Below are 22802 nucleotides of genomic sequence, written 5' to 3' on the forward strand. Positions count from 1 at the left end.
CGCCCGCCTCAGCCTCCCAAATTGCTGGGATTACAGGTGTGAGCCACTGAGCCCGGCCCTTTTCATCATTCTAAACCCTCCCGAAGGAGGTTATTTTCCAGGAGAGGAGTGAAGTGATCTGAGAAGGCACGAGATCTTCTCAGATGGGAAAGAGGAACTAAGAGAATTCAGAAAAATGAGCTAGACTAAAGGAGGCAGAGGAAGTAAAAGTAAATTAGAAGTTTTTATCCACAGTGATTACATGGTGGAAGATGTTAAGGCCACTAGAAATTTGTAAGCAGAAAAATGATCCGGTTGTGGCAGCAACACTTGGTGTAAATAGAGACTAGTGAAAAACAGTAATAGGTGTGAATTTCTAAATTAAAATTTAGGCTGTAGACTGGGCACCGTGGCTCATGCCTATAATCCCAGCACTTTGGAAGGCCAAGGCGAGTGGATCGCTTGAGACCAGGAGTTTGAGACCAGCCTGGGCAACATGGCAAAACCCCATCTCTGTTGGGGGAAAAAAAAAAGAGTTAGGCTGTAAGGGTGAACCAGGGGAATCTTATAAGACACAGGGAATCAAAAAGGGCATGGCAGCGTGGGATGGTCACATATACTTCTACATAAAGTATTAATAGTACACTTAATGCAGATATTGAATATAGTAATCTTTCAGCAGAACTTTGCTCATTCATTCAGAGGGAAAAGTAAGTTATCAGACGTGGCTGGGTGCAGTGGCTCACGCCTGTAATCCCAGCGCTTTGGGAGGCCGAGGCAGGTGGATTGCTTTGAACTCAGGAGACCAGCTTGGGCAACATGGTGAAACCTCATCTCTACAAAAAATTAGCTGTAGTGGTGTGTACCTTTAGTCTTAGCTACTCAGGAGGCTGAGGTGGAAGGATCACTTGAGGTGGGAGGATCACTTGAGCCTGTTGCCCAGGCTGGAGTGCAGAGGCTGCAGTGAGCTGAGATCGTGCCTCTACACTCCAGCCTGGGCAACAGAGTGAGACCCTGTCTCAAAAAAAAAAAAAAAAAGAAAGAAAGAAAAGAATCAGACATAGTTTCAACTGAGACGGTCAGTCTGAATTGCTGTGTTAGTTTCAAGGATCTAGAACATAAGGACCAGTATATTTATTTTTTTCTCTCTAATAAAAAGCCTCCAGTAGGAAGGACTAGTATAAAGGCATGCACTAGAGCTGGACAGGACTGTAGAGAGCATTTACTTCACTGATTTTGAAAACTGTATTGTAGAGCCCAAGGAGTAGCTCTGTAGCAATATAATGCTGGAACCGGGGAAAGGGCATGCAAATCAGGCTTTGCACATTTCACTACTTGCCACCAGAGCTGTCCTGGGAAATCTGTTTTGTCTCTCTTTCTTGTCAAAGTCTTTCTTCAGTTTTCTGGTGACTCCACAATGTTTTTCAAGTAAACAGACACTGAAAAACTGGTTGGAAGCTTTTTGGTGTGAGATATTTTATTGACTGGTTGGCCTCCCTGTCAGGCAGTGGTTCTTAAACTTCAGTGGACTTCAGAATCACCTGGTAGCCTTGTCAAAACGCTGGTTGTTGGACCTCACCCAGAATTTCTAATTCATTAGGTCTGGCATGGGCCTGAGAACTCATATTTCTGACAGGTTCCCCTATGCTGCTACTCTTAGTCTGGGACCACGTTCTGAGGGCCATGGTTGTAGGGTGATGGACCTGTCGTTTTCTGTGGGATATGTTCAAAGTCCGTAGATCTTCCTCCAGGCTTCTTCCTAGGTGGTATAAGCCTGGCTGTTATTCTGGGAGACTTATGGTAGGAGAGGGCTGGAGGTTCTCCCTTCTGTGTGCAGACTTTCACTCAATCCCACTAAATGGTACCACTTCCTTGTCTTCAGGGGTGCCCTGGTTACCCAGGTCCAGAGGCTCTTGTTCATTCTGTCTGAAGAGTAAACCTCCAGTCTTCTACCTGGGTGGTGATGCAGCAGTTGCTTGCCTCAGGGAGGGGGACCAGTACTTCCTGATTTCAGTCCTCCTTCTTACTCACAACTTCAGAGGAAACTGGTCCCTCCAGTGGTTCCATTTTGGAGGGGATTCTTCAGTGGCTTGCATTCCACAACACTCAGTATCCTCTAAGTCAGTTACTACTCATCTTTTCTTCTTCTAAAATTTTGTTGACCCTTCTAATCTGCTGTCTCTCTCTGCTTCTTTTTCCTTCAGAGCTTTGCTGTTCCTTGATCATCAGTCTGAAAGGCAGTATCACACAGACTCTGCAGCCACACTGCCTACGTTTGAGTTCTGGGTCTGCCACTTATTAGCTGTGAAAATGAGCGGCTTCCTTAAACACTGGTGATTCTCTGTCTCATCTGTAAAATGCAGATCACCACCTACTTGAATGTTGAGGATTCAATTAGTTAATGTACTTCAAATAATCATGTAGTAAATGCTCAGTAACTAGTGTGTGTGTGTGTGTGTGTGTGTGTGTGTGTGAGTATTTTCTTTCTTTCTTTCTTTCTTTGAGACAGAGTCTTGCTCTGTTGCCCAGGCTGAAGTGCAGTGGCGCAATCTTGGCTCACTGCAACCTCCGCCTCCCAGGTTCAAGCGATTTTCCTGCCTCCTCTTGAGTAGCTGGTATTACAGGCGCATACCACCTTGCCTGGCTAATTTTTGAATTTTTGTAGAGACAGGGTTTTACCATGTTGGCCAGGATGGTCTCAAACTTCTGACCTCAAGTGATCTGCCTGCCTCAGCCTCCCAAAGTGTTGGGATTACAGGCGTGAGCCACCACGCCCGGCCAGTAGTACATATTTATTAATAATAATTTAATGAATTTTCTAGAAGGAGTGGAGATAAGTTCATGTGTTCAACCTGCCATTTTGAATTTTTTTTAGCTTCTGATGAATTTTGAATGATTTTATCTGGACAAAATGTTCATTGCCTTAAATGACTTTGCCGGCCGGGTGTGGTGGCTCACGCCTGTAATCCCAGCACTGTGGGAGGCCAAGACAGGTAGATCATGAGGTCAAGAGATCGAGAACATCCATGCCAACTTGGTGAAACCCCATCTCTACTAAAAATACAAAAATTAGCTGGACATGCTGGCATGGGCTAGGCAGGAGAATCGCTTGAACTCGGGAGGCACAGGTTGCCATGAGCCAAGATCGCGCCACTGCACTCCAGCCTGGGGACAGAGCGAGACTCTGTCTCAAAAACAACAAAAAAGACCTCTGCACTAATTCATTAGCCTGCACTTTACAAATGAAGACCCAAGCCCAGAAGGGGAAGAGACTCGTTCAAGGTCACAGGTTGAGTTAAGCAGCATTGGGACTAAACTCTTTGTCTCCATATTCAGGGTCAGGTGTTCTCTCATGCTCTCCTGTTGCCTCTTCTGTCACTGTCGGTAAATGAACTGATTTCAGCTGCTGCCACATGAATTAATCTACCTCAGATCTACTGTATTCATCCTTAAGGGCGTGTCATCTTTTCTCTCTTCCTGAATTATAGGGAGAACGTGAAAGTGAGTATTAGCATTCATGCCACATTCTCAAAATTCACTGCCAACACTTGAACCTAGGCTTAATTTCCTTTTGGGAAATATTTGAAATTTAAATTCATTGGGAGCCTGTCGGATAGTGAAGTAGAGGCATGACAGAAAAGAGTAACATATTCATTAAAAAAAAAAAAAAATCACGTTTGTATCTCCAATGGCTTGAAGCTGTTTTGAGGAAAAGCCCATGGTTCTTTTCCTTGGCAAATCATTTTATCTTAAAAGTTATGAGGATTGTAGTGCAAGACTTCTTGGCATAAGGCTTGGCCTAGGTAGACAGATTTGCATCCATGGAAGCTCTCGTCCCCTCTTCCCTGAGTTGAGTTTCGTGTCCTTTGCTCTGGGCTGCCAGGAGCCCAAGGCTCAGGCAGTGTTGTCTGATTCATCTGGGTCTAGCCATTTGGGCACACTCACTAGATTTAATGAGTTTTTCTTCTTAGTCATAAGATTTGGAGCCAGATTCATATGTTTATTTTTTTCCCTTATGCTTCTGTAAGGCTTTGAAGTTCATATATTTCTGCTTTCCCTTTATCTCACACATTTATTTTCTTTTTGAGTGACAGCAGAGTGAGGTCACCAAACCTGAGTATTATTCACAGGGCCATAAGCTTAAAGGAGAGAGGAGCTCCCTATATAGACACACACCCTTTGTTTTGCAACCGCTGATAAATGGTTCCTGAAAGATCTGCTGGCATTAGCCTTCTCAGCATTTTCCCAAGGCTCCTGCCAAGGTTTTGAACCTGGCTCTGATAATTTAGCCCTCAGAAGGAAATGTTTTTTCCATGGATGAAAGGTACAGTATTAGAATATTTCCTTGTGTGACCAACTAAATGTAGGCACACAATTTTCACGAAATTGGCTTCAAGAGCTACGCATTTGAATCTGGAATCTTGCCTAATTTGTTGTCACCACTGGCTTTGTGATGAAAGAGTAGGTGGAGAAGGATATGAGGAAATGAATTAAGGGCTTGTCGATGCATGCCATTTTTATGTTGTGTATAGTACAGTGAGTTACACAGGGTTAATTATAGATCTAGAATAATCATATTAAAAGGAGCTGTAGGCTGGGCACAGTGTTTCATACCTGTAATCTCAGCACTTTGGGAGGCGAGATGGAAGGATCGCTTGAATCCAGGAGGTCAAGGCTGCAGTGTGAGCCATGGTTGAACCGCTGCACTCCAGCCTGGCAATAGTATGACTCTGTCTCAAAAAAAGGAAAAAGGGAATTGTAGAGGTTCCCTATCAAAGCTATCATTTTACATGTGTATGCATGGACATAGAGTGTGGAATGAATGGAGACTGGAGTGGAGTGAGGGATGAGGAATTACTGGGTACAATGTACATTATTCAGATGATGGTTACGCTAAAATCCCAGCCTTCACCACTATGCAATATATCCATGTATCAAAACTGCACTTGTACCCATAAATTTATACAAATAAAAACATTTTTAAGCCATCATTTTACAGATGTAAAAAACCCTGAGGCTTAGAGCTATTAAGGGATTTGCCCACGGCACAAAGCTATATCAGCTGAGATCTAACACAGCTGTTTATTGGTGGAAGCCATGCTTTTACATCCTGTCAGATTATTCACCTGCCCTGCTGATGGTATGAAACAGAGTAGGGAACAAAGCATCCTTAGTGTCATTCTTGAGTACAGAGGGCAGGGATATGAATGTCCAGATGCCACACCAACATTTTATTTCAGGAGAGAAGATGCAGGCTTTTTCTACTAGTCTCTTAGACATATGAATTCTTGACTCTGATTTTGAAATGACATTGTATTAGAGACTTGTGCTTCTGAATATTGCTCATTACCAGGGTTTTCTACTGACATTTTTCATGTAGTTAGGTTTATCTCTCTCTATGTAGTTAGCTTCATCTTCCTCTTTTTTTTTTTTTCCTTGAGACAGGGTCTCTTCTCTCGCCCCGGCTGGAGTACAGTGGTGGGATCACAGCTCACTGCAGCCTCGAAATCTCTGGCTCAAGCCATCCTCCTACCTCAGCCTCCCAAGTAGCTGGGACCACAGGTGTGTGCCACCACGCCTGGCTAATTTTGTTTATTTTTTGAGAGATGGGGCCTCACCTTATTGCCTAGGCTGGTCTCAAATTCCTGGGCTCAAGTGATCCTCCTGCCTCCACCTCCGGAAGTGCTGGGATTACAGGCATGAACCACCACACCTGGCCCAGCCTTGTCTCTTTCTAGTGAGCTATCAGAACTGAGAGGAAGAACATGCTCCTTGAGGGGCACAGCACTTGTTATATGAATTTCATATCAAAAATTCAGTTTTAATCTCCTTGTTCAAGTTATGTTGTGGATAATGCTATTAAATTTGGACACCAATTAGGTGAATTAGAGAGCTTGATGCTGCCTGACATGTGGGTAGGGAAAGAGAGTTGGAGGTACAGCTTGGACGATCCATTATCAGCCAAGCAACATTCATCATGTTCACCCTAAGGCTTATGGAGCTTGGCCGGCTGACTCACCAGGTACATTTAAGAAGCCTGTGCTTGGGGATGTTTCTTAACTGCAGATAATTCCTTTATTATTCTGTACATGAGACTCCATTGTTTGCCTCTTAGCCCCACTTGGTTTAGCTTGGAGGCTAGTTGATGGAAGATGAGACCACAGTGTTTTTCTAAAGGTGTATCCCTAGCCCTTCCCAAATTACAAGCATGGCAGCTACCTTTCTACTTTGGAACTTGTTGAGTATTGGCACTCTCGTTGCCTCTTTGGCATGGAACCAGCCAGCTGGCCTGTGGTTAGCTTAAGAAGACCTTAGGGGCCGGGCGCGGTGGCTCAAGCCTGTAATCCCAGCACTTTGGGAGGCCGAGGCGGGTGGATCACGAGGTCAGGAGATCGAGACTATCCTGGCTAACATGGTGAAACCCCGTCTCTACTAAAAATACAAAAAACTAGCCGGGCATGGTGGCGGGCGCCTGTAGTCTCAGCTACTTGGGAGGCTGAGGCGGGAGAATGGCGTGAACCCGGGAGGTGGAGCTTGCAGTGAGCCGAGATCACGCCACTGCACTCCAGCCTGGGAGACACAGCGAGACTCCGTCTCAAAAAAAAAAAAAAAAAAGACCTTAGGAAGAACATCTGAACAGTTGATTACATCACTGCTTTTTTCCAATTGGGGACAAAAGTGGGTGAACCAAGGTGCATGAACTAAGAGTTGACAAGCGTTTTCTGGAAAGGGCCAGATAGTAACTATTTAAGGATTCATGGGAAATATAGTTTCCCTTGCAGCTACTTAACTGATGCTATAGTGCAAAAGCAGCTCTACACAGTATTTAAATGAATGGGTGTGGCTGTGTTCCAGTGAAACTACAAAAGAAGCATCAGTTGAATCCGTTGGCTATAGTTTCTGACCTCTGTTATATACTGATAGGGCCTCTAAGGCTTTTGAAGTAGGTTTTATTTTTATTATTTGTTGCCCCAGCATATACTTCTGTAGTTTCAACACAGTATTTAGGAATTGAAGCATTTCTTGTTAAAGAATACAAATGAACTAGAAGCGAAAAAATTTCTCCCAGCTTACTACAGGTGATCATGTTACTATACTGACTAGTGAGTAAGTGACATAGAAGTTACTGTTAAATTTAGCATCTCATTTGTAAAGCCTTCCAGCTCTGCTAGAACTTGAAGCAGAATGTTTCCAAAGTCCTAACTAAAGACACCATGTTCCCATCTGTCTCAGTTGAAGCTGAGGATGCTTAGCTGCTTGCAGAATGGCCGGCCAGAGGAGACCCTGATGGCTCTTAGGTTCCAGTGGAACAGACAGTCTGTGTTCAGGGCCTTAAAGGTAAAGGTCAGAGCTTGGGCTTTTGGCAGGCAAAATAGAGAAGCTGTAGTTCAAATATGACCCAATATAATGGTATGTGTGGGCAGAGTGTTCTGAATAGCTGATCAGAACACAAAAATGCTTTTCACGCCTATAATCCCAGCACTTTGGGAGGCCAAGTTGGGTGGATCACCTGAGGTCAGGAGTTCGAGACCCAGCCTGACCAACATGGTGAAACCCCATCTGTACTAAAAATATAAAATTAGCCAGGCGTGGTGGCGCATGCCTGTAGTCCCAGCTACTCGGGAGGCTGAGACGGGAGAATCACCTGAACCCAGGAGGTGGAGGTTGCAGTGAGCCGCGATCACGCCATTGCACTCCAGCCTGGGCAACAAGAGCGAAACTCCATTTAAAAAAAAAAAAAAAACTTTCAAAAAATAAGCTAAAGAACAGGTAGATACTTGTACACCAATGTTCATGGCAGCATTATTCACAATAGCCAAAAGGTGGAAGCCACCCAAGAGTCTACCAGTGGGTGAATGGATAAGCAAAATATGGTATACGGCTGGGCGCAGTGGCTGACACCTACCATCCCAGCACTTTGGGAGGCCAAGGCAGGCAGATGGCATGAACCCAGGAGTTTGAGACCAGCCTGGGCCACGTGGCAAAACCTTGTCTCTACAAAAAATACAAAAATTAGCCAGGGATGGTGGTACGCACCTGTAGTCCTAGCTACTTGGGAGGTTGAGGTGCGAGGATCACCTGAGCCCCGGGAGGTCAAGGCTGCCGTGAGCCATGATTACACCACTGCACTCCAGCCTGGGCAACAGCGACACCCTGTCTCCAAAAAAAAAAAAAGTGTATAATACAGTGAAATATTATTTAGCCTTTAAAAGGAAGAAAATTCTGCTGCAACATGGGTGAACCTTGAAGACATTATACTAAGTGAAATGAGCCAGTTACAAAAGGACAAATGTTGTGTGATTCCACTTACATGAACTACCTAGAATAGTCAAATTCATGAAGACAGAAAGTGAAATGGTGATTGCCCAGGGCCAGTAGGAGGGGGGATGAGAGGTACTGTTTAATGGGTATAGTTTCAGTTTGGGAAGATGAAGAATTCTGGAGACAGATAGTGGTGATGGTTATAGAATGTACTTAATGCCGCAGAACTGTACACTTAAACATGGTTAAAATGGTAAACTGTATGTTATTTATATTTAATCCAGTTTTCAAAAGATAGGTAATTAGTTCAAGAAGACTTGTTACCAGGTGGGCAAGAGAGATTGCTTATAGTGCTTTGTGACTGTAGACACTAAAAACAGAATTTGTCTCTGCGTTGAAACCCAATGAGTAGAAACATCTGATGCTAAGGAGTAATCTTTCCTACTCTTTATTTTTGTACTATGGCACCTCAGCTGTTAAGAGCCAAATTGTATTAGCTCAGCCCTGTAGCTGCACTTCAAATGGTCACTTAAAAGGGATTGCCTTCTAGAAGGTACCTACTTAGGAGATGCAGATGTGTTGTGAGCTTATTTTTCTTGGGTTGATTTGTATGCTCTAAATGTCGTGTAACGTTGACAGAGCTATTCTGAGGACCAGCAAAACAAGCCATGCTAACATGTCTTCCAAGTAAAGGTGTGTTGGCATCATCTGCAAATTACAGATAGCTTTCAAATCTATATTTCTACTTCATTTGTCCTGTGGGTCCTCATACTCATTATGTCTAAAATGAACACCCTTGCCCGTCTCTTGTTTCCTCTATGTAAGGAGGGGACACAATCCATCTAGTCATGCACAGTTGAAACTTTGGGATTGACTTTGGCTCATCTTCTCTTATGTGTATTTTGTGACACTTATTACAATAGTAATTACATAATTATTTATAGTGTTGTCACTCCACAAGAGCAAGGCTGTGACTGAATTATTTACTGAGGTATCTACATAATAGCTTCTCAGTAAACCACTGTCCTAATTGAGATCCTTTTCATCTTTTACCTAACCCAGGATTTCTTTAACTTTACCAGCATGTTGAGAGAATTCTTACCAACCCTCTAGAGAATGAGCCCATGAGCCTTGGGCTACTAACAGATTGTTTTTCCTCAGGCTTAATTCTGATCTTGTTCTGCTCTGAGTGGCTTCTCATTTCATTTTCATTCAACAGGATGCTGAGCAGGTATGTCAGCACCTTCCATGTGCCAAGCATGGTTCTAGGTGCTGAGGGTGCAGCAGTGAGCAGAGTAGGCCAAGCCTTTTTGAGTATGAGCTTACATCCTGGGGGAGTGGCAGACAATAAACAGACGGAAGATCAGTGGTGATCAGTGCCATGAAGAAAAGTAAAGCAGGAGCCAGCCTCTGAATAGAGATCTAAATGAAGTGAGGGAGCAATCCAGGAGGATATCTGAAGGCAGAGGGAAGAGTAAGCATGGAGCCCTGAGGTAGGAGCATACTTGGTGTTTTGGGGAAACAGTGAGAAGCCAGAATGGTAAGGGCAGAGTGACTGAGGAGAAAAGTGCAAGGACACGAGGTCAGAGAAGTAGCCCCCCAGGCCTAGCACAGTTCCTTGCATGGTACGGTATGGGTCAGTAAATACATTATGAATGAATGAAACCAAGCAATAATTGTGTATTTATGAATGAAGAATCAGGGCAGGGTGTTAGAGGTATACCTAAGGTATAGAAAGTTAGGATGCATATTCTGTGGTTCATGAAGACAGCACTGCATTTTGCTTGCACTTTCCCCTTCTGCCATTTAGGAGAGATGATGATAATGGCCGGAGTCAGAAGACTAATTCTGGCTTGTTCTTTTTTTTTTTTTTAATTATACTTTAAGTTCTAGGGTACATGTGCACAACGTGCAGGTTTGTTACATATGCATACATGTGCCATGTTGGTGTGCTGCACCCATCAACTCGTCAGCACCCATCAACTTGTCATTTACATCAGGTGTAACTCCCAATGCCATCCCTCCCCTTTCCCCCCTCCCCACAAGGAAATTCTATTCTGCACACAGTGACAATCAGAGATTAGAAACTTGTCAGCGGAGCCAGGAGTCTAGCAGAGCTGCTCAGCTCTCCGTGGTTGTAAAACGTGTCCCTACCTCATGTTGGGGAAAGCTTGTGTTTTCCATGTATATGGCTTAGCATTTTACGTAATCAAGGTGTCTGAGGGGTAATGGGAATGCAGAAGCAGCAGGTGGTGGCTAGTTTTCTGTAGGATTTAGGAAAGAACTGCTGATTTAACGGAATCTGATTATTCTAAGCTGCTCATAGAAATCGGCCAGTCACAGCCGTCTCGGACGTCAGAGGGAGAAGCTTAAGCATGTTCTGTTGTTCACAGCCATTCTGGTTGACTTCTCTAAGACTTCCAGCTGTATTCTTGATATTCAGAGTCCTGCAGACGTGGTCCCTCTCTGCTGTTCTCCCCTACTTTCCCATGGTGTCCTCTTGCGTCAGCTGGCCATCTCTCTGTGACTGTGTTCTCCCTCCTCTGGGCCTTTGCTTTAGTGTTCCTTTGGCTTGGCGTATCTGCTCACATCTGCCAAGCAGAGCCCTATCCATGCTTTAGGCTTCTATATTTTCTTCCTTTGCTTTCTTTTTCTTTCTTCCCTTGCTTTCCCTTTCCCTTTCTCTTTCTCCTCTATTCTTTTTTCTTTCTTCAGGGTCTCGCTCTTGCCCAGGCTGGTGCAGTGGTGCAAAGATAGTTGATTATAACCTCGAATTCCTGGGCTCAAGTGATCTTCCCACCTCAGCTTTCCGAGTAGCTGGAATTACAGGTGTGTGCCACCACGCTCAGTTAATTAAAAAAAAAAAACTTTTTTTTTTTTTTGGTAGATATAGGGTCTTGCTTTGTTGCCCAGGCTGGTCTCGAACTCCTGGCCTCAAGCAATCCTCTCGCCTCGGCCTCACAAAGTGCTGTGTAGCCACTGTGCCCGGCCCCTTCCATGTTTTTTTTTCTCAAAGGGACACATGCCATCTTTCTTGTGCTCTGCCCTATCACAGTGGGGGGTTGTGTGAAGTCCCATCTCTCTGAAGACAGGCTTTTCCTATCCCTCCAGGTGTAGTTCATCTCCCCCTTTTCCATTGCACCTTAACCCCTCGTTATTCAGTGTTGTCATTGGACTAATAGCATCAGCATCACCTGGGTGGGGGCGTGTTCGAAGTGCAGAATTTCAGGTCTCACCTCAGACCTACTGAACTAGAATCTGGTGCTTCTTACGTCCTGTGCACATTAAAGTTTGAGAAGCATTGCTGCCACTCATTGGTCCTACTCCCCTTACCGGTCTGAACAGGATGTAGATGTGTTCGAGTGTTTTTCTTCCCCTCTAGATGTTGAACTCCTGAATTGTGAGCCATCTCTTACCTAGTATAGTTCTTAGCATGTTTCAAGCACTTAAAAGTATTTACTGAATTACCCTAACTGACCCCGACATTATGTTTGAGATGCTTGTTCAGTCAACATACTATATAAATGCATTTACCTGTGCTTGGTGCTGTGTAGGTACGTGAGACACCCTGCTGTGAATGGGCGTCAGCCTCTGTCTTTGACATTTATAGATGAGTGTGGAAGATAGAGATACACCAATTACTAATAATTATGGGAAAAGGCAGAATCTGATAAATTCTGTAACTGCATAGGCATCACCAGAGGCCTAAGGGAACATCGAAGGAGTAGCCAATATTTACAATTCTGAGGGTTTGTGACTATTTCATGGAAATGATGGTATTTATTTGGTACATTGCAAGATGAATAGGACTTTGACAGACAGGTACAGTGGAAAGAGGCATTCCAGGCCAGGGGAGAGTGTTCAGAGGCCCAGGCATGAAAGTACACCTACATGTTTCTCAAATAAGTAAGACATAGAGGAGCAAGGTGGAAGGTGGGATTGGAGCCGTAGGTTGAGTGCAGACTGTGAACTTAAATTTTCATGGTAAGGAGTCTAGACTGCTAAGAAACACCTGCAAATCAGTTGAAGTTGGTACAGTTACATGTTCAGTGGTTCCTGAAGGCTCTGCCCTCTCGTCTCCCTTCCTCTGTTCCCATTCTACCTTGCTGGATATGAGTGGTAGGAAGTAGGGGGAGGGTTTGGAAGAAGTGGGAAGCAGCCTGAATGTTTTAGCCAGCTGTTTATATGGGACTGGAGCCCCAAGTCCTTTTTTAGTGTCAGCTGGTCAGCTACTTCCTTCCTCACCCCCTTCCTGTGTCACTACCCAGTGGGGCACTCTGAAGCAGAGAGACCAAAGCTCCATCACAGAGTGTTCAAAGAGTGTGCTCTAAAATGCTATCGAAAACCGCAGGCTGAGCCTAGTATGTTTTATTATACTTGCCATCAGTTTCTTTTTTTTTTTTTTTGAGACGAGTCTCGCTCTGTCGCCCAGGCTGGAGTGCAATGGCCAGATCTCCGCTCACTGCAAGCTCCGCCTCCCGGGTTTACGCCATTCTCCTGCCTTAGCCTCCCAAGTAGCTGGGACTACAGGCGCCCGCCACCTCGTCCGGCTAGTTTTTTGTATTTTTTAGTAGAGACGGGGTTTCACCGTGTTAGCCAGGATGGTCTCGATCTCCTGACCTTGTGATCTGCCTGTCTTGGCCTCCTAAAGTGCTGGGATTACAGGTTTGAGCCACCGTGCCCGGCCGCCATCAGATTCTTAACCCGAAGAGTTTATGAGGACTCATCATTTCTGCTTGTGGTAGTATTATATGAACCTGTGTCTCTCTGCCCATATTCTAGGCTGGCATTCAGGCCATCAGCATTCAAGGTGAAAGAATCCCCCCACTTCCATTTCCTTATATGCCATCTTGTTAGAAACCCACAAAGTAGCTAGTGTGGTCTGTTTATTTCTTCAGGACTGGGAATGCACTGTTACCCTGGGAGTCAAGCCCTCCACAAATTGACCCTAAGCCTCACCATCTTTTTCTTGAGCCTTTTACTTCAGCCAATTTTCAGATGAGATGAGAAGGTCATGCTTTTCCACCTTTGAGCTCCCACTTTGACCAGCTCTGCCAGTCCTAAGCCAGAAGGTCAACAGTTAAAAAGAAGAAGTAAAATTCATCAGAAATGTTGTTACTTGTTTGTATCTCAGATGAAGCCTATTTTTAGATGAAGTAGGCTTTAGAATTCATTAAGTACAACTGAGTGTGAGGCACTGTGTTAAGTACTAGGATATAACCTTCCTTTCTTTGGGAAGAATATTCAGCCTAGATGGAGAGACATTCATTAGGACAATATAATGTGTGCTATAGTGGAGGCTTGTACCAAGTGCCACAGGAAGGAGAGAGCTGACTGCTTGGAAGTCAGAGGCTCCTCAGAGGAGGGAACATTTGCACTGAATCTTCAAGGATGAGGAATCCTTCACTGGGCATAAAAATGAGGGGATAAGAATCCTACCTGAGGGAACAAGACAATTTCTGGGAATTGCCAACAGTTTAGAAGAGAGTCATGGTGGGGGATAAAACTGGATGGGGGCCAGGTGCAGCAGCTCACACCTATAATCCCAGCACTTTGGGAGTCTGATGCAGGAGGATGCCTTAAATCCAGGAGTTCAAGACCAGCCTGGGCAACAAAGTGAGACCCCCATCTCTACCAAAAATAAAAAAATTAGCCAGGCACATTGGCATGCACCTATAGTCCCAGCTACTTGGGAGGATCACTTAAGCCCAGGAGTTCGAGGCTGCAGTGAGCTATGGTTGTGTCACTACACTGCAGCCTGGGCAAGAGTGAGACCCTGTCTTTAAAAAAAAGAGAGAGAAAAAAAACCTGTTTAGGGTTTAGATCTGACTTGTAGGCAGTAGGGAGCCCCCTAAAATGGAGACTGACATGACCAGACTCAATTATATGTTGAGTTGACTCATTCCGAATCATCATTTATTCAACAAATACTGAATATTAATTTCTGACTATTCCGGAAAACATGAAACATACAAAGATTGCCCCCTTGGTGGAGCCCATGTTTTAGTAAGGATAGGTAAGTTAATTATATCAGGTCACCACCATTTGCTCTTGTCAAAGTTACTAATGACCTCCACAATATAGAGCTAGTTCATAACTACGCAGATCTCCATGTGCCACACTTTATAGTCACATCCAGCCCCCTTCCACCCACCATCTCTAATCTCTGGCAACCGTGAATTTGTTGTCTCTCATTTTGAAATTGTTATATAAATGAAATCATAGAGTTCATGACCTTTTTTCACCCAGCCTAATGCCCATGAGGTCCATCCAAGTTATTGTGCATATTGATCATTTTTTCCTTCATATTTCTGAGTAGTAGTCCATGATATGATTGTACCATAATTTGTTTAGCCATTTCCAACCATCAAAGGACATTTTTCAGTTTTTAGGTATTATGAATAAAGCTGCTATGAATATTCATGTACAGGATTTTGAGTGAACTTATTTTCATTTCTCTGTAATAAATGCCCAAGAGTAGAATTTTATGTCATGCAGTTTGTGTATTTTAGTTTTAGAAGAAATTGTCAAACTATTTTCCAGAGTAGCGATATCATTTTGCATTCCCTTTGACATATATGAGTGTGGTGGTTAATTTTATGTGTCCTCTTGGCTAGGCCCAGTTTGGTCAAACACCAGTCTAGATGTTGTTGTGAAGGTATTTTTTAGATGTGATTAACATTTCAATTAGTAGACTTTAGTTGAGTGCAGTGGTATATGCCTGTAATCCCAGCTACTTGGGAAGCTGGGGCGGAAGGATTGCTTGAGCCCAGGAGTTTGAAGCCAACTTGGGCAACATAGTGAGACCCCACCTCATTTTAAAATATTAAGTTAGTAGACTTTTCAGTAAAGTCAGTTACCTTCCATAGTGTGGGTGGGCCTGATACAGTCAGTGTAAGGCCTTAAAGAGCAGAAACTGAGCTTTCCCTGAAGAAGCGGTTCTGCCTCAAGATTGCGAACTAGGCTGGGTGCAGTGGCTCACTCCTATGATCCCTGCACTTTGGGAGGCTGAGGTAAGAGGATTGCTTGAGCCTAGGAGTTTGAGACCAGCACAGGCAACATAGTGAGACTCTGTCTCCACAAAATATAGAAAAATTAGCCAGATGTTATGGCACATGCCTGTAGTCCCAGCTACTCAGAAGACTGAGGCAGGAGGGTTGATTGAGCCTGGGAGGTCCAGGGTGCAGTGAGCCGTGATTGCACCACTGCACTCCAGCCTGTGTGACAGAGTGATACCGTGTCTCAAAAAAAAAAAAAAAGATTGTAAGATAAAAACCCTACCTAAGTTTCCTGCATGCTCACCTGCCCTGGAGATTTCTGACTTAAGACTAACATCGAATCTTATCTGAATCTCCAGACTGCTAGCCCACACTGTGTATTTTGGATTTGCCAGCCCCCACAATTGCATGAGCCAGTTCCTTAAAATGAAAATAAGTTTCTCTCTCTCCCCAGTACCTCCTCCCTCTCTCTCTCTCACTCCCTGTCCTCTTTCCCTTCTCCATTCCCTTCTTCCCTCCCGCTGTCTTCCCCTTTTCCCTTCTCCCCCTCCCACTCTTCTCCCTCACCTCTCTTTCCCCACCTCCCTCTTTTCCTCCTTCCCACTCTGTTCCTCATTAGTTCTATTTCTCTGGAAAACCCTGACTACTATGGGTGACCCAATTCTTTTGCATCCTCACCAGCATTTTTTATATATATGTGTGTGTGTGTGTATATGTGTGTGTGTATATATGTATAGACATATATGTGTGCATGTATATATGTGTGTATATGTGTGTGTATATATGTGTATATATGTATATACGTATATGTGTGTATATATTATATATATTTAAATTCTCTTTATTTTTATTTTTAGTAGAGATGGGTTTTGCCATGTTGCCCAAGCTGGTCTTGAACTCCTGGGCTCAAGACCAGCTGGCATTACAAGCGTGAACCACCATGTTACAGACATGAACCACCACACCCAGCGTAGCATTTTATATGATCACTGTTTTTTATTTTAGCCATTCTGTTAAATGAGTAGTGGTATCTCATTGTGATTCCTTTTTTTTTTTTTTTTTTTTTGAGACAGAGTTTCACTCTTGTTGCCCAGGCTGGAGTGCAGTGGTACAATCTCAGCTCACTGCAACCTCCGTCTCCCAGGTTCAAGTGATTCTCCTGCCTCAGCCTCCCAGGTAGCTAGGATTACAGGATGTGCCACCATGCCCGGCTAATTTTTGTTTTTTTTTTTTTTTTTTTTTTTTTGAGACGGAGTCTCGCTCTGTCACCCAGGCTGGAGTGCAGTGGCCGGATCTCAGCTCACTGCAAGCTCCGCCTCCCGGGTTTACGCCATTCTCCGGCCTCAGCCTCCCGAGTAGCTGGGACTACAGGCGCCCGCCACCTCGCCCGGCTAGTTTTTTGTATTTCTTAATAGAGACGGGGTTTCACCGTGTTAGCCGGGATGGTCTCGATCTCCTGACCTCGTGATCCGCCCGTCTCGGCCTCCCAAAGTGCTGGGATTACAGGCTTGAGCCACCGCGCCCGGCTAATTTTTGTATTTTTAGTAGAGAGGGGATTTCGCCATGTTGGTCAGGCTGGTCTTGAACTCTTGACCTCAGATGATCCACCCACCTTGACCTCCCAAAGTGCTGGGATTACAGTCGTGAGTCCTCGCACCCAGCCTCATTGTGATTCTAATTTGCATTTTGCTAATGGGTAACGATGTTGGACATCTTCTTACGTGTTTATTTGCCATCTGTATATCCTTTTAAATGGAATATCTTTTCATGTCTTTTTCCCGTTTTCTCATTGGATTGCTTTTTGTTTTTTTATCGTTGAGTTTTTAGAGTTCTTTATATATTATAAATACAGATAGATCTTTGTCAGGTATGTAGTTTGCAGATACATTTTTTAGTCTGTAGATTGTCTTTTAATTTTAACTGGTTCTTTCACAGAGCAAAATTTTTTCATTGTGATTTAGTCCAATTTTTTTTTTCTTCTAATGGTTTGTGCTTTTGGTCTCATATCTGAGAACTTTTCACCAAGCCCTAAGTCCTAATTATTTTCTGCTATATTTTATTCTAAAAGTTTTATAGTTTTAAGTTTTATGTTTAAATCTTTGGTCCATTCTGAGTTAAGTTTTGCCTCAGGTGTGAAGTATAGGTTGAAGTTCTTTTTTTCTTTTTTTTTTTTTTGCATATGGACATCCAGTTGCTCCAGCCCCACTGATAGTTGAAGAAACTCTTTTCTCCATCTAAATGCTTTTGTACCTTTGTCAATAAGCAGCTAGCCATTCTTGTGTGAGGTTACCTCTGGGTTCTCTATTCTGTTCCATTGTTCTTTGTTCCTGTCCCTTCACCAATATGACACAGTCTTACTGTGGCTATATAGTTGACCCTTGAACAATGTGGGAGTTGGAATGTTGACCCCTGCCCCCTGTCAGAAATCAAAGTGCAACTTATGACTTCCCAAAATCGTAATTACTAATAGCCTACTGTTGACTAGAAGGAAACCTTACAGATAACATAAACAGTCAGTTAACTTTGTTTTGTTTTGTTTCTTCTTCTTTTTTTTCTTTTTTTGAGATAGGATGTTGCTCTGTCATCCAGGCTGGAAGTGCAGTGGCATGATCATAGCTCACTGCAGCTTCGACCTCCCAAGCTCAAGCAATTCTCTCACCTCAGCCTCCCAAGCAGTTGGGACCCCAGGGGCACCCTACCACTACCACACCCAGCTGAGTTTTTTATTTTTTGCAGAGACGGGATCTTGCCATGATGCCCAGGCTAGTCTTGAACTCCTGGCCTCAAGCAATCCTTCTGCCTCAGCCACCTAAAGCAGTGGGATTACAGGTGTGAACCTTTGTGCTCAGCTTATTAACAACACATATTTTGTATGTTATGTGTATTATATACTGTATTCTTATGATAAAGGAAATTAGATAAAAGAAAGTGTTATTTAGAAACTCATCGGCTGGGCGTGGTAGCTCACATTTGTAATCCCAGCACTTTGGGAGGCTGAAGTGGGCAGATCATGAGGTCAAGAGATCAAGACCATCCTGGCCAACATGGTGAAACCCTGTCTCTACTAAAAATACAAAAATTAGCTGGGTATGGTGGCACGCACCTGTAGTCCCAGATACTCGGGAGCCTGAGGCAGGAGAATCGCTTGAACCCAGGAGGCGGAGGTTGCAGTGAGCCAAGATCGCACCACTGCATTCCAGCTTGGGCGACAGAGTGAGATTCTGTCTCAAAAATAAATAAATAAATAAGGAAGAGAAAATATATTTACTGTTCATTAAGTGGAAGTGGATCATCATAAAGGTCTTCATCATCATCATCATCATCATCTTCACATTGAGTAGTCTGGGAGGAGGAAGGATGAGGGTTGGTCTTGCTGTCTCTGGTGGCAGAGGCGGAAGACAATCTGTATACAAGTGGACCTGCACAGTTCAAGCCTGTGTTGTTCAAGGGTCAACTGTACATTGTCATTTCTGTCTGACTTTTTGCTTTTTCATTTCTCCAAAAACTTTTCTATATGGTACCAATTCTTTTTCCACCATTTGTTTTAGTTTCAGTGCTGGTATCATAGAAGAGTCCATGTCATAAAAGAAACCTTGAATAATTGAAACTCTTTTGCCAAGTTGTCTAATGTCAATTTGTTTTCTGGCACTGCTTCTTGTATATCTTCCTTGTTTTCCAGCACTGGTTTGGGAGCTCTCATCTCTATCAAGTTGTCTTCTGTTAATTCCTCAGATATAGTATCAATTAGCTGTTTTATTTCTCAAAGATCTGTATCTTGAAACTCTTCACCCCTCAACTTTTGACCATATTCACGATCTCTTCCATGATTGGCTATGTCATAAATCCTGTGAGGTCATGCACAACAGCTGAACAGCTTTCTCCAGCAGGAACTTACTGTTTCAGTCTTGATGGCTTTCACAGCTTTTTCTATAACAATGATGGCATCTTCCATGCTGTAATCCTTCCAGACTTTCATGATGTTCTCTGTGCCAGGGCTGTCTTCCATAGCATTGACAATCCTTTCCATAGAGTACTGTGTGTAATGAGCTTCAGAGGTCCTGTGACACCCTGATTTAGAGGCTGAATTAGAGACATTGTGTTTGGGGGCAGGTAGATCACTTTGATGTCTTCATAGTTGAATTCTTGGGGTTCCAGATGGCCATGGGCATTGTCCAATATCAAAGAACTTTAAAAGACCATCCCTTACTGGCAAGGCACTTCCTGACTTCAGTGAAAAAACATCAAAGGAACCAATCCAGAAAAAGTTTTAATTGTCCTTATCTTCTTGTACAACTAAAAGACTGGCAGCTGTTGTCATCCTTTCCTTCAAGGCTCAGGGCTTAGCAGCTTTATAGGTAAGCTCTCGTTCTGTCACCTAGGCTGGCTTCTAACTCCAGGGCTCAAGCAATTCTCCTGTCTTGGACTCCTATCTTGGGATTATAGACATTAGCCCCTGTGCCTGACTGGAATTTCATTGCCTTTTTAAATGGACTTTTATTTATTTTATTATCATCATTATTTTTTGAGACATGGCCTCACTCTGTCACCTAGGCTGGAGTGCAGTGGCACGATCATAACTCATTGCAACCTCAAACTCCTGGGCTCAAGTGATCCTCCTGCCTCAGCCTCCCGAGTAGCTAGGACTACAGGCACATGCCACTATGCCCAACTAATTTTTATTTTTATTTTTGTAGAGATGAGCTCTATCCTATGTTGCTCAGTCTGGTCTCGAACTGCTAGCCTGAAGTGATTCTCCCTCCTCAGCCTCCCAAAGTTCAACTTTTATTTTTTTAGAGCAGTTTTAGTTTCACAGCAAAATTGAGTGAAAGGTACAGAGATTTTCCTTATATCCCCTATCTCTACATACACACATACGATGGCTAACAATGTTGAACATCTTTTCATGTGCTTATTGGCCATTTACACTTTATTCTTCTCATTTGAAATTGTTTTAGCTATTCAGGTTCCTTTGTCTTTCGTATAAATTTTAGAATAATACCATCTATAGCTATAAAAGCAATCTTGCCTGTAATTCCAGCACTTTGGGAGGCCAAGGTGGGAGGATCAGTTGAGGCCAAGAATTCGAGATTAGCCTGGGCGACATATCAAGACTCCATGTCTCCAAAATAAAAAAATTAGCTGGGCATGGTGGTGCACATCTTGTAGTCCTAGCTACTCAGGAGGCTGAGGTAGGAGGATTACATGAGCCCAGGAGTTTGAGGTGATAGTGAGCTATGATTATGGCACTGCACTCTAGCCTGGGCAACAGAGCAAGACACACAAGTCCTGTACATTGGTCTGTTAGATTTACACATAAGTATTTAATTTTTTCAGTGATTGTAAATATAATTTTATTTTAAATTTTGGTTTCCATGTGTTACTTGCTGGTATATGGAAAACACAACTGATTTTTATATGTTGATCTTGTGTCTTGTAATTTTGCTGAACTGACTTATTAGTTCTAGGGTTATTTGTTTTTTTGCAGACTGCTTTGGATTTTCTACATAAACCATAATGTCGGGCCGGGCACCGTGGCTCACACGTGTAATCCCAACACTTTGGGAGGCCGAGGTGGGTGGATCGCTCGAGCTCACAAGTTCAAGACCAGCTTGGGCAACATGATGAAATCCCATCTCTACAAAAAATACAAAAATTAGCTGGGTGTGGTGGTGTGCACCTGTAGTTGCAACTACTCAGGAGGCTGAGGTGGGAGGATGGCATGAGCCAAGGAGGTGGAGGTTGTAGTGAACTAAGATTGGACCACTGCACTCTTAACTTGGGTGATAGAGGGAGACCCTGTTTCAAAGAAAAAGGAAAAAGAAAAAAACCCCATGTCATCAGCAAATAGAGATAGTTTTATTTCTTATTTTCTGATTTGTATTCCTTTTATTTCATTTTGTTGCCTTACTGAGCTTGCTAGAACTTCCAAGAGTGTGTTAAATAGCAGTGGTAAGAGCGGACATTCTTGCCATGTTCAGCATCTTTGGGGCGACCGTTCAGTGTTTTTCTGGAATACTGGAAGTTTTTTGTAGATGTTCTTTATCAAGTTGAGGAAGTTCCCCTCAATTCCTAGTGTTCTGAGAATTTTTATCATGGATGGGTGCTGAATTTTGTCAAGTGTTTTTTTTTTTTTTTTGCATGGAGAGGATCGTATCACTTCTTTTTTCTTCTTTTTTCTTGAGTCTATTAATATACTGGGTTACATAGATTTATTTTCAAATATTAAGTCTGCCTTACCCCAGAATAAACCCTGTTTGGTCATGGTATATAATTATTTTTATATATTGCTAACTTCTGTTTGCTGATATTTTGTTAAGGATTTTTGCATCTATATTCATGAGGGATATTGGTCTGTATTTTTTTTTTTTATACTGTCTGTCTAGTTTTGGTGCTAGGGTAATAGTGCATAAAATGAACTTGGAGTTATCCCTTAATCTTCTGTTTTCTGGAAGAGATTGTTTAAAATTGGTATTAATTCTATTTTAAACAATTGATAGAATTCTCTAGTGAAACCATCTGAACCTGTAGATTTCTTTTTCAAGCATTTTAAAATTACAGATTTAGTTTTCTTGTTAGTTACAAGGCTTTTCAATTATTCCCCCATCTTGGGTAAGTTGTCATTTTCAAGAAATTGTTCCATTTCATCAGTTGTCAAATTTATGTGTAGAGTTGTTCATAGTATTCTCCTGTTATCATTTTTATGACTTCAGTGTCTGTAGTATTATCGACTGTTTCATTCCTATATTCGTGATTTGTCTTTTCTGTCTTTGTCAATTTTATCGATATTTTCAAAGAAGCATCTTTTTGTTTCATTAGTTTACTGTTTTCCTGTTTTTAATTTCATTGATTTCTGCTCCTTTTAATTTCCTTCCTTCTGCTTGCTTTGAGTTTATTCTCTAATTCCTTGGAGTGGTAGTTTGGATTATTCACTGGAGACTTTTCTAATGTAAGCATTTAGTGTCATAATTTCACCACTGCTGTAGATATATTGTATTTTCATTTTCGTTCATTCAATGTATTTTTAAATTTCCCTTCCTTTTTTAGAGACTTCCTCTTTGACCTATAGACTGTTTCCAAGCATGTTGGACCTTTGATGGATTCATGAGTTTATTTTCCTAATTTACAGATACTGTTTTCTATGTATCAAATATTGCATAATGTACATATCATTGTAAGAGAGGAAAAATTTTTGACATGGTCAGATTCCTGCCCTTGGGGATTTTACTTTGTGTTGTGTGTAGCTTTTAATTCATTCATTTTTCACTGATAAATTATGTTCCATTATATGAATATCAGAAATTAGGATTCTCCTCTCAATAGTTATTTAGGTTGGCTTTTTTTTGTTTAGTTTTCTGCTTTTCTGACTAGTTATGTAAACATTTTATTACATATTTTCTGGAGCGTATGCATCTAAAGTATATAGCTAGGAGTTAAATTGCTAGGTCATTGAGTATGTGCGTGTTCAACTTTTCATGATCATGTTAGTATTGGCATTATTTTTCAAAGTGGAAATTTTATAAATTTACATACATTCTAGCGTGCTTAAGAGCTCTTCTGTCCATC

The 22802-nt window shown here is 42.6% G+C and overlaps 1 protein-coding gene across 9 annotated transcripts in view; it reads left to right on the forward strand.

The window, feature by feature from the left end:
• The window catches only part of KLHL18 (kelch like family member 18), a 60380-nt gene that overhangs the window by 2100 nt on the left and 35478 nt on the right, over nt 1-22802 (forward strand). For 2 of the 9 annotated variants that reach the window (XM_045384951.2, XM_074031953.1), the window contains exon 2: nt 20725-20810. The exons of the other annotated variants lie outside the window; for them this stretch is intronic. In XM_045384951.2, the coding sequence (XP_045240886.1) occupies nt 20754-20810 (57 nt within the window). In that variant the 5' untranslated portion in view covers nt 20725-20753. The remainder of the gene's footprint in view (nt 1-20724; nt 20811-22802) is intronic. 9 annotated transcript variants of the gene reach the window in all.

Source organism: Macaca fascicularis, chromosome 2, assembly GCF_037993035.2.
Source record: "Macaca fascicularis isolate 582-1 chromosome 2, T2T-MFA8v1.1".
NCBI classification, from domain to species: domain Eukaryota; kingdom Metazoa; phylum Chordata; class Mammalia; order Primates; family Cercopithecidae; genus Macaca; species Macaca fascicularis.